This window comes from Hibiscus syriacus, unplaced genomic scaffold, assembly GCF_006381635.1.
Source record: "Hibiscus syriacus cultivar Baekdansim isolate YM2019G1 unplaced genomic scaffold, ASM638163v2 tig00000340_pilon, whole genome shotgun sequence".
Lineage (NCBI taxonomy): Eukaryota > Viridiplantae > Streptophyta > Magnoliopsida > Malvales > Malvaceae > Hibiscus > Hibiscus syriacus.
Window position 1 is genome coordinate 1,982,033 of NW_024061783.1, and position 21,901 is coordinate 2,003,933.

General features: G+C 35.0%; 3 protein-coding genes, 1 long non-coding RNA gene and 1 pseudogene across 6 annotated transcripts; 1 reads left to right on the forward strand and 4 right to left on the reverse strand.

Moving 5' to 3' along the window:
- Positions 1-1,092: 1,092 nt before the first annotated feature.
- Positions 1,093-20,278, reverse strand: LOC120202081. Its single transcript, XR_005523704.1, has 3 exons — positions 20,268-20,278; positions 17,942-17,945; positions 1,093-1,294 (listed from the first exon to the last, which is right to left on the reverse strand). It is a non-coding gene; the product is annotated as an uncharacterized LOC120202081 (long non-coding RNA).
- On the reverse strand, positions 1,114-3,745 carry LOC120202063 (vacuolar protein sorting-associated protein 32 homolog 2-like). Its single transcript, XM_039202551.1, has 8 exons — positions 3,651-3,745; positions 3,408-3,512; positions 2,943-3,042; positions 2,205-2,290; positions 2,006-2,097; positions 1,733-1,847; positions 1,437-1,629; positions 1,114-1,304 (listed from the first exon to the last, which is right to left on the reverse strand). Exons 2-7 carry the CDS (start codon positions 3,477-3,479, stop codon positions 1,438-1,440), a joined length of 657 nt encoding a protein of 218 aa, XP_039058482.1. The 5' UTR covers positions 3,480-3,512; positions 3,651-3,745; the 3' UTR covers positions 1,114-1,304; position 1,437.
- Positions 5,394-7,777, forward strand: LOC120202032 (annotated as a pseudogene).
- LOC120202071 (60S ribosomal protein L31) lies at positions 9,304-10,152 on the reverse strand. The gene is made up of 2 exons (XM_039202560.1): positions 10,049-10,152; positions 9,304-9,505 (listed from the first exon to the last, which is right to left on the reverse strand). Exons 1-2 carry the CDS (start codon positions 10,129-10,131, stop codon positions 9,304-9,306), a joined length of 285 nt encoding a protein of 94 aa, XP_039058491.1. The 5' UTR covers positions 10,132-10,152.
- On the reverse strand, positions 10,826-13,167 carry LOC120202040 (probable caffeoyl-CoA O-methyltransferase At4g26220). 3 transcript variants are annotated; one of them, XM_039202538.1, is made up of 6 exons: positions 13,100-13,167; positions 12,011-12,089; positions 11,849-11,928; positions 11,551-11,695; positions 11,241-11,372; positions 10,826-11,136 (listed from the first exon to the last, which is right to left on the reverse strand). In XM_039202538.1, the coding sequence occupies exons 2-6, from the start codon at positions 12,077-12,079 to the stop codon at positions 10,846-10,848; spliced, it is 717 nt and encodes a 238-aa protein (XP_039058469.1). In that variant the 5' UTR covers positions 12,080-12,089; positions 13,100-13,167; the 3' UTR covers positions 10,826-10,845. The 3 variants fall into 3 exon arrangements, with proteins under 3 accessions (XP_039058469.1, XP_039058461.1, XP_039058475.1); XM_039202530.1 differs by having other exon boundaries at positions 12,011-12,094; positions 13,100-13,120; XM_039202544.1 differs by lacking the exon at positions 13,100-13,167 and adding an exon at positions 12,983-13,048.
- Positions 20,279-21,901: the final 1,623 nt, after the last annotated feature.

Here is a 21,901-nt window from a genome sequence, read left to right on the forward strand (position 1 = left end):
CAAACTATATTCCTTAATGAACGAACATGAACAAAAAAATTTTTGTTCGTTTATGTTCGTGTTCGTTTATTTTCGTTTATTTATTAAATGAACGAACATGAACATACCTCCGTTCGTGTGCGTTCGATTCGTTTGCAGGCCTAGTATTTCGGATGCACGTGAGTCGGGTTGAGTCAAGTTTTGAGTCAATTCGACCCGATCTAAAAATATATAGCTTTCACCCAAAACTCGACCCGATCCGAGTTTAAGGATGACTTCACCCGATCCAAACATGAATTGATCTTTTAAGATAAAACCAAAACCTGACTCAAACTAACCCGAAATAAGTATATTTATAAAAAAATATTATTTGTTTAGTAAAAATAAGTATATGATTAAAAAAGTTATATATATAGAGGGTTATTATTACAATTATCCCAAAATATATAAGGAATTATTTCAAGGATCGGGTAGAATATTTTTTACCTTAAATTTGGTCAATCCGGATATATTCTCTAAAAAAGCTGAACTAAACCGACCCGAACCTAAGTTCTTTTAAAAAAAACTCAACCCAATCGGATCTGGTCGGAACCCATCAAGTTTAGGTTCGTACCCATTCCTACTTGTACTAGAAAATTGGTGACCATACAACATTTTCTAGACTCTATTCTACATTGCCTCGGACCAACACAGTTGAAGCTTTCCTTCCCCCACTTCGACATTGATCCCTGCTTTGCTTCAAACTATCTTTTTGCTCCATTCTTGACTATAAACAACACACAAGATGAACAAAGAAAAAAAAACAGAGCAGATAAAAAGAACTTTCTTTATTTCAACTAAATGATACGAGTGTAAAAGACGCAGATGAAACAAATAATCAAACTATGTCCAACCTATCTGTATTAGAATGTTTTTTAAGCATAATTCATATACAGTGAGATTTAAATCAAAATAAATATAGATTGAAAGCTTGTACATATTATTTCTGCATATTAAGACTCGAATATGAACATTCTAAATCTCACTGTCCCTTTTAACACATCAATCATATTTGGATCGACTCTAACTTCACTTTTAAGACATTTAAACCAACATAGCTACATAGACTGCCCCTATAGAAAAAAATATATTTTCTTAGAAGTACAAAAGATAAGGGATCTTCGTATAGACAATGCAAATATCTTTATGTACATTGTCAGTCAAACCTTAAATGCACACAAATTTAAAGTAGAGATTCAATAATATAACAATGGCTTCTCTTTCATGTTTTGCAACATGACCTGTGGTTGCGATACTTCAATCAACAAAATCAGTTCTCTAGATGCCTACAGAGCAAAAACCAAATCAAATAAATCATTAGCATTAAAAAATGGTGAACTATACGCTACCAGATCAATTCCCCTTATTTTAAGCTTCCTATGTAATTCCCCGAAACAAACTGAAATAAAATGAATTACCTTAAAGAGCCATCTCTGCTTGCAATGCTGCAAGTTCATCTTCCTCGGCAGTGCGCTTTTGAGGAACAGATCGAGCTGGTTGCCTACCAGCAGGTACCTGGACTGGAGCTGCAGGAGCAGTTGTTGCAGGCTGAAGAAGTTGTTCTTCCAACTCAGCACCTTCAAGTTCTTCGAGTTCTGCCTCCAATTCATCCTAAAGCATCAAAAGTTTTAGATTCATTGTTAGATGATTATGAATGCTACACATGGTATTTGTGAACACAAACAGCACGGTAAAAACAAAAGAAGACACTAACCTCATCAAAATCAGCAGAAGCCCCAATAGGAGTTGACAGTGCTTCTTGAATCTGCTTCATGTTTTCGGTTTGCTCATTGATCTCGTCCATTGTTTTGTCAACATCATCTATATTCCTGTAAAGAAAGCAAATTTCAGTTGAACGGTGAGAATTAGCCACCGCCTGTGCTTTATGAAAGACCCAAATATAATTGCTAATTTGGACAGCATAAACTGCGAGTCAGCAAACATCAATGATATGGTAATGATATGATGAATTTAAAGGAAAACATACGTTGCTTTCTGCATTGCTTTCATTACAGCAGCTCCAGTTCTCAATGCGTCTACTGTTTCGGTTGTGGCTTTAGCACCTTCTAACATTATCATCTGTGGAAATTGATATATACAATTAAGTAATGGTATTGTTATAATAATAATAATAAACCCTCCAAGGGAAGTGTTAAAACACTGAAAATAAAAACTTCCAAGCTCACTTGATCATGAATACGAAGCTGAAAGTTCCCAAGCTGCTCTATTTGTTGTTCATATAATCTCTTCCTCTTCAGGCACTGTATAGCAGCTGCACAAGAATAGAAGTAATGAATAAAAAGTTCGCTATAAATGTAACCAATATGGTTTTAAATGATAAATAACTAAACTTAATCCTTTCTCTACAAGGACAAGATCATTGAATGTAAAACTCTAAGAGATGACACATTACACATTAGAAATTCAGAAATATATCTTACCATGTTAACAGTTTATCTGTATTAGAGCATCGGTCAATGTCCAAAGAGCATTAAGAACTCAGAATTAGTGCAAAACATACACCCAAACCAAAGATGAAAACTGAAAAGCTTTGAAACATTTGAGACTTTTAATTTTTTTTTGGGCGGGTGGGGAGGGGTTATTTCACTTTAATATGTTCCGTCTTTCTTTCGAGAAGGAAAGAAAACACTAGAATTGGGTTATGATGGAAAAGGACCATGATATAATAAAGAAATAGGAATAATTATCATGACGATCCTGCATAAGTAAGCTACCGGTCATTGCACGATACTGCTGCTGATAACATATTTACACGCAACCACCAAGAAATGAAACATAATAACCATGATAATTTACAAAGTTAAAAGGTTCCAATGAAACTTGTATGCATTTTTCTTTAAAACAGAGGAAGCAATGGAGAACTAGGAAAACAATAAATACCAAACAGATAAATTGCAACTAACCTCTCTTGTTTCTCGCTTTAGAAAATTCCTTGGCCTTTTCAACCTCTGCAGAAGCCTTTTTCACAAGTACTTTCTCCTTTTTCTCCAGCATTTCAAGGGTCTGTATGATGATTAGGAAATCGGATTCTAATTAAGCAAAAGGTAAACGAGAAAGAATATAATACAGGGTTCCATTATTTCATTATTTTCCTGCAATCAGGACATCCCTTCCGAAAATTTGAACAAACAATTTAACAAATCACCAAAGGTTATCATATGATATTATTCCATTAACCACTCAGCCAGTAATCCAGTTCTTATATCCAAATCCCAAAGTCCCAACCACTTATGACTGCTAAATTCAACCCACCAAAATTCACCAAAAGCCAATTTTCGATTTCAGAGCACATAACCGATTCGCGCAACGCAAGAGGAAATCCAAAGCAAATGAGTAAAATTTTCAATTAAAGAAATTCGAGAATCTACCTCATTTAATTTATCTAGCGTGGTTAAAGCATTTGCTTCCTGCTTGGGTTTCCCAAAAAGCCGACCAAGCATGGTTGATTCACCGCGATTAAAACCCCACAGAGTCTGTTCAACGATGATCGAAAATAAGATCGGACCAAAAGAAGCAATAATCAATAACTCGGAAACAGGGAAAATATCAATAAATCCAATTAAGCGTTCAAAAAAAGTCAAAAACACATAGCAAAAAGGTGAAGCTCTAACCTGTAAAATTAAGAAATTAGGGATTTGGGAGAGAGATCGATAGATTCCTTGCAGAAAGGGATGCAATAGGGAAATCTAATTTTATTTGGGGATTTCTATTTTTATTTTTTCCTTAACCGTGTTGTGTTCGAATAAATTAACTGTTTTTTCTTCGCTGGTTCTCCTTCCGTTTCTCCACGACGTTGACGTCATCGGATTCCCGCGTGGGCATCCTTATTGGCTTTAATGAAGGTCCGGCCCATCTGCCCATTTGGACCGTATCACTGCCATGTGTCAATTCTTAGGCTAAACTACACCCATGACCACTTAACTATAGGTAGATTCTATTTCGATCATTAATCTTTAAATTTTATCAATCATGCAACGTTGTCCATTAAATCTTTTATCATTAATACTCGACGGAGGAGCTGACGATATAATTAAAATTTGATATATTTATATATCTTATCTTCATTACTTACACATTTAATCAATTTGATTATAATTTTAATTTAATTTAATAAATTTAATTCCTCAAACAAATAACATGTGTCAATATTCGAATATATTTTATATATACTTTTTTGAAATGGTATTTTTATATAATTTAAATTGTAACGAATGTAAATTTCAAAATAAAAAATAATTTTAAATTTTGTATATTTGTATATAAATTTTATCATTTTATAAAATAATAAGACTTAATGTATTTTTAAAATATAAAATAGAAGTAAAATACTATTAGATAAAATGAATGTTGACATTATACCAAATCAAATCACATTATTATTAAAACAAATGGCTGAAACAAGCTTTGGGACAGTGAAAGATTCTAGCAGCGCCACCATGAAACAAAGATTCCACCTTAAAATCACGTGGCTCAGAATCCTTGGTATTTCGGAAATGTCTCATAAATGACAATAAATTTGAGGTTAAGGGGAAAAACAAATTAAAATATTAAAAAAATATAATATTTTATATTACACAAATTTAAAATATTATTTTTTAATATTTTCGATTACATATAATTTTTATAATATTTTCAATTATTATGAAGTTTTTATATTATTTATAATATTTTCAGTTAAAAGTTAATATTTTAGATTTCGTACTTTTAAATATTATGGTTTTTTTTAACCTTTTATTAGATTGCACATTTATTTAGTCTTAAAATAAGGCTGCCTTGTAGGAGGAGAGGGTATTTTCCTCGTTTCAGGCTTATGGACGACCAATGAGATGACTACACGCGTATGAAACCAGATATTGTAACCCAACGCGCATTGGACACGTTGAAACTAATGTAGTCTTGGCCCCAGCAGATCAACACCGCACTACATATAAACTTTAGGATAAATTATGTATTTAGCACCTAAATTGTCAGTTTTAATTGGTTTTAGTACCTAGACTTTTAATTATTTTTAAAATAATAGATAACATTTAGTTTTCATTTCATTTTAATATCTCATCGTTAAAAACTTAACACATTTAGTATCTAAACTATCCGTTTTGGTCCGTTTTAGTACCAAGTTTTTTCAAATTTAACATTAAATTTTGAACGAGGTAATAAAATGAAATAAAAACTAAAGTTTTTAACAACAAGATACTAAAATAAAATAAAAACTAAATTTTAGGTATGTTTATAAAAATAATTAAAAGTTTAGGTACTAAAGCGATCAAAATTGATAGTTTATATACTAACCCATAATTTACCCTAATTAATTTTTTAGGGTTTATATCCTTAAGTTTCTAAATCAAGCCTTCATTTTTACCGTTCATCTCTGTCACGCTTAGAAAATCCAATGGCGGAAACAAAACAGGCGCTGCCTCCTTCCGACCAGCTCGCCGCGATGAACTTGACGCACGCTGTTAAGAAACATGCGTTCTCCGATCGTGTCCTGATCCGTTCCATCGTCGGTCGGCCAGACGGCGGGGCTGGCCTTGCCGGGCAAAAAGTCAGGGCCGGTGGTTGGGTAAAGACAGGGAGGGAGCAAGGAAAAGGGACTTTCGCTTTCTTGGAACTGAATGATGGATCGTGCCCGGCGAACTTACAGGTCATTATCGACGCCGGAGTTTCTGTTCTGAGCAAGCGTGGTGGTGGATGGAATATTGAAGGTCCCACCTGAAGGCACGAGGCAGAAGATTGAGCTTCGGGTCGAAAAAGTGGTTTCTGTAGGCGAGGTGGATCCTGCTAAGTACCCGATTCCAAAAGCGAAGCTCACGCTTGAGTTCTTGAGGGATCATCTTCATCTTCGATCTCGGACCAACACGGTATGAATCTTTATCTTTCCCTTTTATGGAACTTTAATTAAAAGCTTAAAATTTTAATTCTACTGAATGTATTGAAGGTAAAATTTTCATCTTCCTGACGAGTTAACTCTGCTGAGTTCAATTTAGCAACTTTAGGACCGTTTAATGTTGTGCAATATGTATTATATTTAGCTTCTGCTTATCCTGTTATTATTTTGTAATCCTTGGTTATTTTATATATGGATTCAGATTGCTGCCCTTGCTCGAATTCGGAACGCACTTGCATTTGCTACTCATTCATTCTTCCAAGAGCATAATTTCCTCTATGTGCACACTCCAATTATTACTACTAGTGATTGTGAGGGTGCCGGTGAGATGTTTCAAGTTACAACTTTGATTAGTGAATCTGAAAAGCTGGAGAAGGAACTGATTAAAAACCCTCCTCCATCCGAGGCGGATATAGAAGCCGCTAGGCAGCTTGTGAGCGAGAGAGGAGAGGCTGTTAAACAACTTAAAGTTGCTAAAGCAAGCAAATTGGATATCACTGCATCCGTGGCCGAACTTAACAAAGCAAAGGAAAATCTCTCTAAGCTGGAGGAGAGATCTAAATTGAAACCCGGGATTCCGAAAAGGGATGGCAAGATTGACTACACCCAAGATTTTTTTGCTCGTCAAGCTTTTCTGACCGTGTCTGGCCAACTGCAAGTCGAAACATATGCTTGTGCTGTTAGTAATGTGTATACGTTTGGGCCAACTTTCCGGGCTGAACACTCTCATACTTCAAGGCATTTGGCAGAATTTTGGATGGTAGAGCCTGAAATAGCATTTGCAGATCTTCAGGTATGTCTCGCTACATTCATTTATGTCGACCAAAAACTATTCATGTGTAAATCAAATCAAAGATTGAATGCTTTTGCAGTATGACATGAAATGTGCCGAGGCTTATGTGAAGTATATGTAATTGGTTGCTTGATAAATGCCTAGATGATATGGAATTCATGGCTAAAAATTATGATAAAGGTTGTATCGATCGGTTGAAAATGGTTGCATCGACTCCCTTTGTGCAAATAACATACACAGAAGCGGTGGAGCTTTTAGAGGAAGCTGTGAAAGGTGGTAAGAAATTTGAGAATGAAGTGAAGTGGGGGATTGATTTAGCTTCTGAGCATGAAAGGTATGCAAGTCTTTCTCTCTAATTATTTCTCCGACCTGCTTCGAACACGGACACTAATATCTTATTTTGCGTTGATACCTTCAGATTCTTGACAGAAGTTAAATTTCAGAAGCCTGTTATTGTTTATAACTACCCAAAGGGAATAAAAGCATTCTACATGAGGCTCAATGATGACTTGAAGACTGTTGCTGCTATGGATGTCCTTGTGCCAAAGGTCAGCATTCTCTTTTATTTCATCACATGTGTATTCGCAGTCTTCCACTTTGCTTTGCTACATTGTTGAGTGGATATTTTCCAAACATTTCAGGTCGGAGAACTGATTGGGGGAAGCCAAAGGGAAGAGCGTTACGATGTCATTCGGGAACGGTAAGTAGTAGTGTTTCCTTGGTCCATATCATAATTCTATTTTAGTTATGTAATCGTTGATGGGATATCGAGCATAACAGTGAACTTGACTGGTTTTAGTTGTTGGTCCTCACAGAATTTCGGAGATGGGGCTGCCCCTTGAGCCATACGAGTGGTATCTTGACCTCCGGCGTTTCGGAACTGTTAAGCATTGCGGATTCGGGTTAGGCTTTGAACGAATGATACTCTTTGCGACTGGCATCGATAACATTAGAGATGTTATTCCCTTCCCAAGATTCCCAGGGAGAGCTGATCTTTGATTTGTTTCCTGAGAAAATGGTCTCGATTTTCAGTTTAAAATACTCACGGATATTGTTGTTATTACTTGGTAAAGAAATTGTAGGAAGTAGAACAGTTTCTTTATTTTCGCTTTTGCTTTGTTTCATCTTTAACACACCATTTGCGTACTTTATCATTTGAATTTATAACAAGGTTTGCACCTCGGGAATTTCTGCCCCTCAATCGTAGCCATTTGTGTACTTTATTCTTTGAATTTATGACAAGGTTTGCACCTCGGGAATTATGCCCCTCAATCGTAACCATTTGTGTATTTTATTCTTTGAATTTATGACAAGGTTTGTACCTCGGGAATTATGTCCCTCAATCGTAATCATTTGTGTACTTTACTTTTTGAATTTATAACAAGGTTTGAACCCAGGGAATTTCTGCCCCTCAATCGTAACCATTTGTGTACTTTACTCTTTGAATTTATAATAAGGTTTGCACCTCGGGAATTATGCCTCTCAATCGTAACCATTTGTGTACTTCATTCTTTGAATTTATGACAAGGTTTGCATCTCGGGAAATATGCCTCTCAATAGTAACCGTTTGTGTACTTTTTGAATTTATAACAAGGATTGCATCTTGGGAATTTTTGCCCCTCAATCGTAACTATTTGTGTACTTTATTCTTTGAATTTATGACAAGGTTTGTACCTCGGGAATTATGCCCCTCAATCGTAACCATTTGTGTACTTTACCCTTTGAATTTATGACAATGTTTGCACCTCGGGAATTCTGTCCCGTAATCCGTTTGAGATCAATGGTGGATTTCGATTTGAGAAACTCCGCATCCTCCACAAACTCGTTTTTTTTATTTATTTCTTTCCACAAACAAATTACATAATAAACATTTTGGATTGAATAAAAATAAAATTTAGGTGACAAAACAGTTATACTATAACACAGGGCAATGTACATTACACCACTTAATGAGACTCCTGAGACTCCCCAACTTATCTCCACCAAGATGGAATTTCTCTTGGGAGCATGCTTATTGGAATTGCTCTCAAAATGGTATTCACGAGACTAATTTGCTACTGTGGCAGTCCTTTGGATTTGTCTGAAAGCAGCAGATTGTTTAGCATGGTTTAGATTTAGTCGGCCAAAGGGGTTGAAGAAAGAATGGCGCCGATGCCGTAGTTTGGCGGTGGAGAACTTACCCCTCTGCTCTACCAAGACCTCTTAACCACTAGTTCTCACTGCAACAGAAACCAGAGCTGCAGGATTCTTCATCCACTCGATTTATAATGATAAAATTGTTGTTAGTTGAGCGATGGTTCTGAGTCGTACGCTATCCATCCCAATGATTTTATAATTGATAATAAAAAATTAGCTGACCCTTATTCCCATATGTAATGGGATAAGGGGAGATAGGATGGTAGATTGTCCCTAACGCCAGGTTGAGAGCAGCTTCCGTATGAGACCTCCAAATTAGCTGATAATTGATAATAAGTATCAACTAAACTGAACTACAAATTTCAAACTTTTACGAGGTGCTAAGTTTGTTATTTAATCTAAAACTTTGCAAGTTTGCATATTATCATATGTTTGTCCTCAATGTCAATGGTTAGAGCTCCTCCTTTGCATCTTTGTCGTCGTTTCTCTTGCGAGCAATGCGGACCCTAATCCTTCTTGGGACACTTCTGATCCCTCTGCTCCAGATGTGCTTGTTCAGCTTGACATCAACTCTCACATCCTTTGTCCCCATTGCTTTTTCTGCAATCTTCCTGATCTCCTTTATAGCCTTGGGAGCCTTCTTCTTGAATGTACTGTGAACGAGATGACCACAAAGAAAGTTGAAAATCAGTTGCTCAAACCTTTCCCCGAACATCATCAATTAGCATATATGACTAAACATATTTCCTGACCAAGTGATTCTCAGCTCCAGAAATAACTCATGATTCCACCCAATTCATCATGGTTATCGATTATTCTATAATGCCGAAGCAGTCAAAAATAACTACAATATCATAAAAAAAATTGTAAACCACTTTTTGCATTAAACCCAGGCATTATTTTCCTAAGCTTCCAGGGGAACATGAATCTCTCAATCACTTGCAGGCTCATCTCTGAAGAGCCTTGACAGCTAAATTCATGACTACAAAAGCTCAGCCTAAAGGCTAAAAGTCAATAACAACATGAAAAGCTCAATAATCAAGCGAACAACTCTATAAAGCTAAAGGCAATGCTTACAACCAAAATAAAAAAGACCCACAAAGCAATGAGCACAATACAAAGAATAAAAAGGAAACAGGCGAGCAGAGCAAAGCAAATGAAATGGTTTTCTTCGTTATAAAGGAAAGATCAGCTACCAGCCATGGAGGCGCTTGTGAAGGTTGATGGTGTACTCTCTAGTCACCACCTCTACCTTTCTTCCCCTTGTTTTCTCAATCATTTGCACTCCCTCTTACGACAGTTTTGGTTCATTTTAGTATTTAAAGTTTAAATTTTTTTTCAAAACTATACATTATGTGTAGTTTTTATTTCGTTTTAGTATCTCACCGTTAAAAACTTTAGTTTTTGTTCTTTTAGTACCCGTTCAAAATTTAACGTTAAACTTTTAAAAAATTAAAAGTTTAGGTACTCAAAACGGACCAAAACTAATAGTTTATGTACTAAATGCGTTACATTTTTGACTTCGGGTACTAAAATGAAATTATAACTAAACATTAAGTATGGTTTTATAAAATTAAAAATTTAAATACTGAAATAGATCAAAACTAATAGTTTAGGTTCTAAATATGTAATTTACCCTAAAAGAAAAGCCACGAGACCATCATATAACGTCATTGTTCCATCATTTTTATATTGTGTTGAAGATAGAAATGACGCTGAATTTTGATTGATCGAATCTGATTTGGTATTATTATAACAAAATTTTATTATGATCCGATTCGAGTTTAAAAATAATTTTTATTTATGGTAGGGGAAACTGAAGTACGTAAATTTCAAATTTAAGCATAGCAGAGGGATCAAAACCATAATTTGACCAACTGAGTGGAGCTTTATTAAATTGCAGGCGGACAGCCAGCCATTGATAGCCCAAAAACATGTTCTGGACAAGTTCATAATGGATACATTAATTAAACTGGTGCAAGCAACAAAAAGTTCAATGCATACGCCTGCAGATTGTGATCCCATCACCTAACGGAGCGAGTGAAATTTCGACACGATGATCGGCGGCGAGCAATTTATTAAACTCCAGAGTACTCTGTCTTCCTTCTTTCCTTACCTCCGGAGTGCACTCTTCCGACATCGCAACCGATCCTCCCCACAACGTGTTGTCGTACACAACAATCCCACCAACCTTCAACAATTTCATCAGCCTCTCATGGTAATTCCGGTAATTGATCTTGTCGGCATCGATAAAATCAAAGTCGAAGCTGTTTTCGTTCCCGGGCTGCAACCAGAAACACCCGAAATGACAATCTGGTCTCGACAAGATGCTAACCGTGGACAATGAATGTAACTAAGAACAAGGCTTTTAAAATAGTTCATCCTTACATTTGCAAGAAGATTGTCAAGGACTGGCAAAGCCTCCGATTCTATGAAGTCAATTTTGCTTTCAACTCCGGCTTTTCTGATAACAGGTAGCCCTATCTCATATGCTTCTCGATTCATATCTACGGCTATAATCTGCACCAGAATGAACGGTAAAGACGAGGATAGACAACAACGAGTAAATGGTCTTGAAGCCGGTTTCATACAGAGGAAAACTGAGGATGCTTCGATGTTAGTTTACACAAGTCAATGTTACAGATTGTTTACTTATGGGCTAATGAATTAGTCTCGACGGTACAGATGGATTGTTTACCTTGCCATCCTGGGGAATTGTAAGAGCAGTAAGCAGAAGTGAGTATCCGGTGAAAACTCCGACTTCGATCGTCCTTTTAGCATCTATTAGCTTCAAGAGCATGGAAATTAGCTGCCCTGCATCAGGTGCAGTAGCCATAACAGCCCTAGAAGATGACAATTAAGTACAATCACTTCATCGTAGAATCCATTGTTTACGAGGTATTCATCTTCGATTATAGACATCATGAGCTCTGAAACTAATCATTTTGAGAACCACATAATTTAACAAAATAGACAGCAAAACAATACTTCATTACCATGGGTGGGTAGCAGTGATGCCCCTTAGCTCTTTCAACGGCTCCGGTTCGCGCGGATACACATTAGTCTCTAGTACATACTGTCACATTATTGTGGTATATATGTCTTAAGAATCTAAGCAAGTAATAAGAAGTTAAATGATTCAAAGAGAGATGCAATACCTGATACAGTTCTTCACTCTGCAATAATCCCTTGCTGAAACTTGTTGGTCCTTTCTTTTCGTTATCCATAGCTCTAAAACTGTTCTGAACAGCAACGTTTTTACGATAGAGAAATGAAGGTAACCGTGACTTGAAAATGTAGATATCGAAAAGGACAGTCATCTTCACCATTAACATTTGTGATCATGACACCATGAACCAAGATCAACAGTGCTAGGGATACTTATTGATCAAGTTGAGCAGTGTTCGACTTGATACTGGGTAAGCTCGATAAAATTTTGTTTGATTCGTACTCGTTAGTTGACTCAACTCGTTGCTCATTGAAATTTTGATTTGTTTTTTTCTAAAATATACGGAAAATCTAGTAATATTATATAGAGCTTAATATAAATATAAATCAACAAATTAAAAAAATGATCAAAATAGAGTGTGAATCAATTCCAAAGTCTAAACTCTAAAATAACAATACACAAATACACCAAACTAACATATTATAATCATTCTTGAAAAAAATTAAATTTAACAATACATAATCAATACTAAAAATAAGACAATCAACATACTAAAAACTTATAAAAAAATTATAAAAGTTACTCATGATCAACTCAATTCATCAAGATCTCGAGTCAAGTTCGAGCGATGACAGGGTTTTGATCGAATCAAGTTTGAGCTACTCGTAAATCTGCTCAACTAAGTTAGCACCCCTAAATAGGGCAAATAAAAATTGACTAGATGTACAATGAACCAATTACAGCAGCCCTGGGTTGCAAGGACTGAAATCTCAATGTTCATTAAATGAGGGAAATCATAAAATTGGTCGAATTCGTGAACAAAAATGCGCTAATGGAAGATCGATCCTAACCGATTAACCATATATCCGCCCTCACACAAATTCCATATCAAAATCCTTATTCCCAACAGCAATAACATTTTAACAAAGCTAAAGTTTCTCAGTTTTCAAATTGAAATTACCCGACTAAAGCAGCCCTACCAACATCGATTCGGTGGATTGGGATCGGGTGAGTGAATTGTCAACCAATATGATCAGGGTTTGATTTGATTGAGCTAAGAAAGAGAGAGATTACCTACCGGCTATGAGACGAAGGTGGTGGATTTGACCCTTGAGAAAAAAGCAGCAGTCTGGGAATTGATAGGACCTTCTTTCAAGTCTAAGGGTTTGTTTGATAAAATAAAATGATTAAACGTTAAATGATTTAATGTCTTGAATGATTTAAAAGTTCTGTATGAATTAATTTTGAATGTGACATGCTGTTTGATAATGGTTCTGAATGTACAATCTGAATTATGAATATTTTCATTTTTACTTTCATAATGATTGATCATATTATAAGATATGAATATTTAATAAGACAACATGTGAAAAAATATGTATTATGGTAAAATACCGGGTGTTTGATGATTCAGAATGTACTTTAATGTTGAATCATTCAGCAGTGTTTTGTTGTTTCATTCAACATAGTCTTCATTCAGATGTGAGAATCAAACACGTTGAATACTGAACGGTTCAGCATTCAGCAGTAAACAAACAACCCTAACTCTTTATTTCCAAACCTAAAAAATGGACAGCCAATGTTTGGACAAATATGTTAATGGGTAAATTATATCATTCCTCACTCAATTTTACTTTCTCTCCTATTTTATTTATTGTATTTTCAGTTTTTTAATTTATTCATTGAATTTTCAAATTGTTTCTATTTTGATCACTCTGAATTATTTTATTATTATTTTTGTATGATATAATGTTTTTTATTTAATGTAAAAATAATTAAAATAAATAATATTTTAGTATTATTAAATTTAAAAAACTTAAAATAATTACTACCCACTGTCATTACTATCCACTATCGACCTTCAAAATAATAATAAAATTATTTTTATACTAAATAATAATAAAAAATTTGCAACATAAAAAATAATAATAGAATAATTCAAAATAATGAAAACAAGAGTAATTCGAAAGTTCAATAAATAAATTAAAAAAATGAAATTATAATGAGTAAACTAGAAGAGACAGTAAAATTTAGTGAAGAATGCCGTATTTTATCCATATGTAGATGATGTTGAGTTTGAGTACCAGATAATGTCCGTTTTAAGCCCAACCATTTCAAAAGTCTATCACTGTCCCATCCCACGACGTTGTGGTTTTCTCACATTCTTATTTTTTTCCTAGTGAAATGAATGATTTCATAAACGACAAAATTATATAAAGAAGAGTTAACACATGTCTCGTTAAAAAATCCTTAATCCTTATGGTAAGAAAGTATGTGTTAACCGAATTACAATAACCATAAAAAAATAATGAATCCTAGTGAGAGTAAGAAAGTATGTGTTAACCGAATTTCGCAAATAAAAATAATTCTTAATTCTCAAATAAATAAATAAAGTAATATAGAGAACACATGTCTCGGATTAAATCAATTGCAAGAAAATAAAAGGAAATTAAAATTAATGAAAATAAATTAATAAAATAAATAAATATTGAATAAAAATAATGATGAGAAAATAAATAAAGTAGAAGAATTAAATAAAGATGATATAGCCCAGGTTTTGCTTAGTCTCAATTCCAATCGGTCATCGAAATAAAATTTTCCCTTCGTGATGTATATCAGTTATAGTTAACAATGCCCAACCCCTGCATCTAACTCTTCTCTCCGGTTAATCGAAATTTTCAAGTCTATCTTCGAAATCTAATCCTTGTTGGTCTAGCCACGTCTATCGCCGTTAGATCCAAAATAACTTTAAATTCTGAAAAAGCCCGACTCAAGTTATAGCATCTCACCGAGAATCGAACTCGATCTTGATTTTCCTTAACGAACCGTTGCTAAGTTTGTTCATAGGAAGTCGAATAACGACCAACCGATCCGACTTCCAAACTTTAAGCAAAACAATATTCAAATCAACGTGCACCTTTTGAGTTGAAGATATAATAATTTTTAAGAATGATCAATTGTCACTTCCAATTTCTAGAGAATCAAGAATACGATATGAATGTATGAAAGTCAAGATTTAATTCTCATGAATGAAATTGAGTTTCGCAGAAACCTTTGGCTAGGTAGAAGTTTAGTCAAACATAGATTGAATCATGCTTAACATTGTGAAAATGAAATAATGAAAGAAAATAAATAAATAAATATGAAGATGAAAGAAAAGTAGAACTTCAATAAATAACCAAGGAAAATAAATTTCAATATGAGTTTCAACTGTTGAACCTAAGGGTATTTATAACCTGAGAGTTCTAAGCAAATAAAATAACTCATTCCTAAAATAATCAAACTAAAAATCCTAATAAGAGTTCTAATAAAATAACTAATTTTTAAATAAAATAATAATAGAATAATCAAACTAAAAATCCTAAAATAACCTTGTCCCAGGTAAATTACAAATTAAATATTATAGGAAGTTTTTCTTAACTTCTATAAGATGTTGAATGTACCGTCGAAATCTACTAATTTTTAAGCTAATTAATCCAATGAAGTTATTGTCCAAAATAAATTCAAAATTAAGATAAATCAGTAATATCCGAGCGATAAATGAAAGATAAATAATAATAAAAATATATAATATTAACTCTCATCAATTTTCCTCGCAAATTATTCACTATCCAATCTGAAATATTGAGACCCAACAACGAATCAAGTTTTGATTGAATAATCAACTCATTCCAATCTGAAAGACCACCGAGAACCGCAAATCAGAGCCGAGCGTCGTAAGAAACTATCACTAATACAAAATCGCGCGTCCAAATTTAATCTGAAGGGCAGAGAAGATGAACAAGATTTTAAATAAGTGTCGTCGTCAAATCCAACCTTGAGAAAATATAAATAAAAGAATGGTCAAACGACATAGAGAGAAAAAAGGAAAAAAAAGGGGAGAGCGGCTAGGATTACCAAAGAGAGATATTTATTTATATAGAAATTATCATGTATAGAAATCATGTGGAATTAATAGTAAATATTAGAACACTGTATCAGAAAGCAAAACGAACATACATATTCATTGGCGATTCTGTTTGAGAGAGTTTAAGAATGCGGTCAATGTATCATAATCAGGAAGCCTTGGGTGAACATGAGTTGACCTCTCCCCAATTGAAGTTTGAACCTCTGAACTCTTGGCACTACCCGATGATACAATCTCTGGGACGGATGTACACGGCTGTTCCTTTTCCGACATCTTCATTTCATCAGATGGAAACGTTTTGGTCATGTTGCTTTTGATGCCGACTCGGAATGTCGAAAACTTTCGAGTGATCCGAGTTCCTTTTAAGAGTGGAATCTATCGGTGAATTCGAAGGAGATACATATTTCTGATGAGGAACGGTCCAATGAATTTTAATGCTTTGGGCGAGATAATAATTTTATGCCCCTACCATATAATAGACAAAACATAGGAATGAATTATATGATATGAAAAGTTCTGTTCTTTCTCCACAAAAGCCAATCATTTTACTGTGAATTCAACTTGAACTCACGTCTAGAGTTAAAAACAAGGATGATAATTTTTTAAATACCGAAAAGCATAAGCAAAACTCAAAAAATGAATTTATATATATATAAAAGAACGAAACCATGTGTAAGTAGTAACAAGCATCAAACTGCCAGTGACAAATTAAATTAAACAAGGCAGTTATCACATAAAACACCAATGAACACAAATGAAGGTTGAAAATAACAGAAATGCCAGAGCATTAAACAATGATCCATTCCAACCAAATAACATCAATGCCAGAAATAAAATTAGTAATTGATATTAACATGTCCACTTGTAGATACAAGATTTTATACATAAAGACTCTTTGTATAGACAACAAAACATTATGCCTTAAAAGGTTAAAGACAAAGTATATGGGGAACATCCTAGTCAGCATGACAACACAATAAACATGCAACCATTTTTCTTACCTGACCTAAACTTGCAGCAGCCAAGGGTTCATAATCAAAGCTAGTCAGCTTTGTGGACCAACCAGGACCAAGTTCAGCATCTAAAACTTGATTGAGCTGGCTCCTTGGCATCACATTTGCTCCCGGACGCACAATATCCAGAGCAACTAATATCTACAACAAATGGGAGTAGGTAAAAGTATGATTGAGCACTCTACGGAGTCTTTTAGGCAAGTAACCTTAATCAGAAAACCAAAAAATAGAAACCATAAGCTCCAACAACACATATTCTTAAATTGATTCTCAACAAAGAACCATAAATATATCATTCCCAGAATGAACTTTCCCCCATCTCCCCGTGCTCTGGTCGATCGAAATTTTGATTTTCCGTCTCACATTAAATGCTCATCTTTCAAGCTTAACCCGAATCCGAAGAAACCAGATGTCCTTGATCACTCAAGAGGAACAACAGTGGAAAGGTCGTGTGAGTTTAAAGCTTAAACTACAATTTGGTTTCATATTCCTTAATTTATTGATTTGGTCACTATGAAAGGAACATTTTCCTTCTTCCTATCATATAGTTTCAATGGAAAAGGTCCAATATGAATATATTTTTAGCTATACATTCTGTGTATGTTCATTTCATAGTTATCTATATGTTTGATCTCTGGAATATATTTGCCTTCTGGAATCCAAAACTACAATTAGCCTTCCATATAAAACTAGAAAAATGATATAAAAATAGGGGCAGATTCATAAATCATCCAGCAATAACACCCAGCAAAAAAATATTTCAGCTAATATCAACGAATATTTAAACATTTAGTCATAATCCCTTTCACAACAAGTAAATTAAACTCGGAGAAATTAGAATAAAAAGAAACAAACCAATGATTCTCTCTTGAACTCCTAACCTTTGGAGAAGAAAGAGAAAGTAGTTTTGTCAGAGTTTTTGGCCATAGATTAAAGACAAAGGAGGAGGCGAAGTTACAGAATCATAGGCTATGGAATCAGCAGCCTCCGACGGTCCGACCACTCTTCCGGTAAATATATGTTTGTTGTTGAGCTTTCAGGTTCCAACATCGAAGCCATTGTGGGAGACAACAGATACAGAAAAGGAAATTACCCACTCTCCCTTCTGCGATGTTCCTTTATGGGTTTTCTTCGCTATGTCCTATCATTCGCGGAATTGACAGCAATATTAGAAGCATGCCAGATTTATTCCTATACAAGGTGGGCTGGTCACAATATTAGAAACTGATGCCCCAGCCCTACATGCTGCCCTGGGCCGTCGCCCATCAGGCACATGTATTGGGCTGGCCCTGAGGAAAACGAGTTCTTGAATCAGCCTTTCGACTTGTTTTAGGAAGATCTTCATCAGAATCACTAGTTCCCAAACCAAAACATGGCACGGGGACATTTAAGCTTGGCATTCTGTTGTATTGATCTCGAGTGCTACTAAAAATATGTTTTGGTCTTTCCTCCTCAAAGTGATCACTGGAATAAGCACGAGTGGCTGATGCTCTCTTGCTGAGTTTTCTACTCACTTCATCACTCCCTTTCGGTTCTCGATTTTATGATCGGGAACTAACTGAATCCTCTTCTAGGGGAGGGGGTGATTGCTTAAGTCCAGCAGATGCATCATTCTCTGCCTCTGAGGAGGATAAAGCATATGGTGCATGCCTGCAGTCCTTATTTCGAATGCCATCTTCCATGTCCACGGACAACGGTTGATTGAAAATACAATTTTCAGCTTGGTGGGATTCCAAATTCTTTTTCTGACTACCTATAGTATAATTGTTGTTCTTATCAAACATTCAAACTTGTCTAGCTCCCCTTCACTTTCTGAACTAGGGTCGTAATTATCGAAAGTCGGAGGCAAGTCATCTACATGTGAAGGGCCTGCTGAGCTTGTTGAACTTACGAAGACGATAGGAGCAGACCGCTTCTCCGAGAGAATATGCGATTGCGAAACGGACTCTTTAACCAATTCAACCTTCTTCTCAGTGCTCCAAGAATGTGTACATGGACATGGATGAGCAGGTGATCTTTTAAATAGAGATGAAAAGTTCAACCATATTCATGTATCTTATGCTCTTCCTCCAAATCAAATTTATCTTCAGAACGTGATCCATAATCATCAAAAACAGCAGAGGCATTATCATAAAAGCCCGTTGTTTCTATTGTGCTTCTTTGAGGGCTTTCTTTATCGTTGAAAAGAAAAGAATTCTCAACAGAAAAGTTTCCCGACTTCCGATGATTTAAATTAGATATTCCATAAGGATCATCATCAAAAGTACCTGAACTAGAAGATGAAGAGCTTGATTGCTTCCCGATCCTTCCTTCTTGATAATCAGCAAAATCAGAAATCTTTCTATCATTTAATTCATTCACAAACTGTTTCCTTTCATCTGAGTTTCTCTTATCATTTTCAGACTTCTGCCAATTTAAATTAGAAGCACCATCACAATCATCTCTGAAAGTGTTTGACTGAGAATGAGAAGAATAACTTGATTGTTCCCCTTCTTTGATTCATGATGATCAACATTCTGAGCATTCTTAATACCGTGCAATTCGTTCACAGAATGCATCTCATTGCCTGAGTCTCTCTTCATGCTCACTTCACCAAAATCCTCTATCTGTCTGCCAACAGATGAATTGCTTTGAGAATATGCATCTGGAATTTGATTAGTAACTAATGATTTTTTCATTGAAAGTATCTGTTGTCGACTTAGAGGCACCATGAGTGGATTTATCAGCATTCCTCACCATGATACAAAGACCATTTTCAGTCTCTCATGTTCGATTATGTTGTTCATTGCTGTGAATTTGTTTATAATTCGTAGAATTCGTTCCATGGAAGGAAATATTAACTTTACTGTTGGGAAATAAACCGAATAACATGCAATTTTCCTATAATCAGATTAGTGAGAATGCGAAATAAAAGCAAAAAAATAATACCTGAAATTGATAACGGAGTTCAGCCAATTTTGCTTACGTCTCCGGACTGCTGCAGATCTTTTACTAAGAGAGAATATTTACAGGTTTTACAAAACACTCACAAGAAAGCTCTCTAGTAATGGGAGAAAGAAAATGATTTTTGGGATGATTTTCTAACTAAATGGGTTAGGGTATTTATAGTTGAACCTTAGGGACTAATCTTGTAAATACCTTAAAGTGTGCAATGACTAAAATGTAATTAAGCCAAAAACCATTTTCAACAAGCAACTTTCGGTGCATTTAAAGCCACCGAAAGTTGTCCACTTTTCTTGACTATTTCCAACAATCTCCCACTTGAAGACTGATTTTATTCTGTCTTCACACATCGATCACTGCTGCAGCATTTATGGTCTTGTTACACTAGCATGCCAACTGAAACTGAACACAACTTCAGTTTGTCTGTGGTCACTGTCTTTGTCAACATGTCTGCCTGATTTTGAGCTCCACTAATCTTTTCAAGTTTCAAAGTTCCATCTTTCATAAGAGACCGGATAAAATGATATCGCAATTGTATGTGTTTCGTCCTGGAATGAAAAGACGGATTCTTAGCTAGATGGATGACACTTTGACTATCGCAGTACAAAACATTGTTTTTTTGTTTCTTGCCTAACTCTTTCAAAAAACTTTGGAGCCAAACCATCTCCTTGCTGGCTTCCGTAACAGCGACATATTCTGCTTCAGTTGTGGAGAGAGCAACTATCTTATGTAGTTGAGAAACCCAACTCATTGCAGTACCTCCTAGTGTATAGACATACCCTGTAGTGCTCCTTTTGATGTCAATGTTTCTGGCTAAGTCAGCATCTACATAGCCTGTCAGTATCGTATCTCCACCTTTGAAACAAAGTGCTTTGTTTGTAGTACCCCGTAGATATCTGAGGATCCATTTAACTGCTTCCCAGTGTACCTTGCCTGAATTATTCATGTGTAACACCCCCAACCCGTATCCGACCTGGATCCGAGTCCGAAGTGTCACATCGACTTTTCAAACTTTGACTCTTGACACAATTCAAAGAAAATTTAAAACTTCTATTAAAATAAAAGCGGTTTATTTTCTTAAATAGACCAAAATAACCAAAATCGATCAGAGCATATTCAACTCAATCACTTAGTACATGCCAACTATTTTCTAATTAACCAAACACATTTAAATCATCTATTTTCTGATCTGAAATTTTGGTAAGAGATATGCTAACATGTCTCGCTCTTCTTCGCTTCTCTTCTCGCTTCTGTAACCTACGTGTGAAACCATCACACGCTAAGTTTATGACTTAGTGATGCACTAAACTTATAAAGGAAATGCTAAATGCTTAAACATGTATGAACATATCGTCTTATCATGCCACATCAAAACAATATAACATTATATATAACATATTATACACATATACATATTATGCATTATTTTAAATCTCTAATCTTATTTCAATATCAATATTCTTATCATTTATATCTTATAATTTTATCCTCTTATATATATATTCTTTTACTCAACATATTATTCAATTAACCAAACAATACAAATATCATATAAATCATATACTCTACCAATACCTCCTCATGTCCTTGCTATAGAATTTATCATATCACAATATATATATATATATATATATATATTTGTTATTATCTCTTGATTAACCCATGTACATATGTGAGAACTACTGATATGTGAGTCTCTAGAGGTTGTGCACTAATGCTGTCACCACAGCTCGTATAAATGCACCGAAGTGCCACGTAGAATTGCACCGAAGTGCCGCGTAGAATTGCACTGAAGTGCCATATAAAATGTCCCTAAGGACCACGTAGAAAATTCCTTAAGAATCATATACCTATACAAAGGATAAAGTATGTGTCTCAAAAGACATCACAAATGTTCCAAAGAATACGTATATGTCCCAAAGGACCGTGTAGACCCTCGACTCTTGGCATGTCAACTATACCCCTAGCTCTCAAGACACATAACATGGGCATTTTCTTTTATACTTATCATTTCACA

What these genes read in the sequence shown, in the direction of transcription:
- LOC120202063 (XM_039202551.1), bottom strand. Translation starts at nt 3,479, where the DNA reads ATGCTTGGTCGGCTTTTTGGGAAACCCAAGCAGGAAGCAAATGCTTTA. An exon ending in TAAAGCGAGAAACAAGAGAG is followed by an intron (nt 2,291 to 2,942) that starts GTTAGTTGCAAT and finishes ATTCTTGTGCAG; the next exon opens with CTGCTATACAGTGCCTGAAG. An exon ending in AGCTTCGTATTCATGATCAA is followed by an intron (nt 2,098 to 2,204) that starts GTGAGCTTGGAA and finishes CAATTTCCACAG; the next exon opens with ATGATAATGTTAGAAGGTGC.
- LOC120202040 (XM_039202538.1), bottom strand. Translation starts at nt 12,079, where the DNA reads ATGGATAACGAAAAGAAAGGACCAACAAGTTTCAGCAAGGGATTATTG. An exon ending in AGAGTGAAGAACTGTATCAG is followed by an intron (nt 11,929 to 12,010) that starts GTATTGCATCTC and finishes ATAATGTGACAG; the next exon opens with TATGTACTAGAGACTAATGT. An exon ending in ATCACTGCTACCCACCCATG is followed by an intron (nt 11,696 to 11,848) that starts GTAATGAAGTAT and finishes GTCATCTTCTAG; the next exon opens with GGCTGTTATGGCTACTGCAC.
- LOC120202071 (XM_039202560.1), bottom strand. Translation starts at nt 10,131, where the DNA reads ATGATTGAGAAAACAAGGGGAAGAAAGGTAGAGGTGGTGACTAGAGAG. An exon ending in CACAAGCGCCTCCATGGCTG is followed by an intron (nt 9,506 to 10,048) that starts GTAGCTGATCTT and finishes TCTCGTTCACAG; the next exon opens with TACATTCAAGAAGAAGGCTC.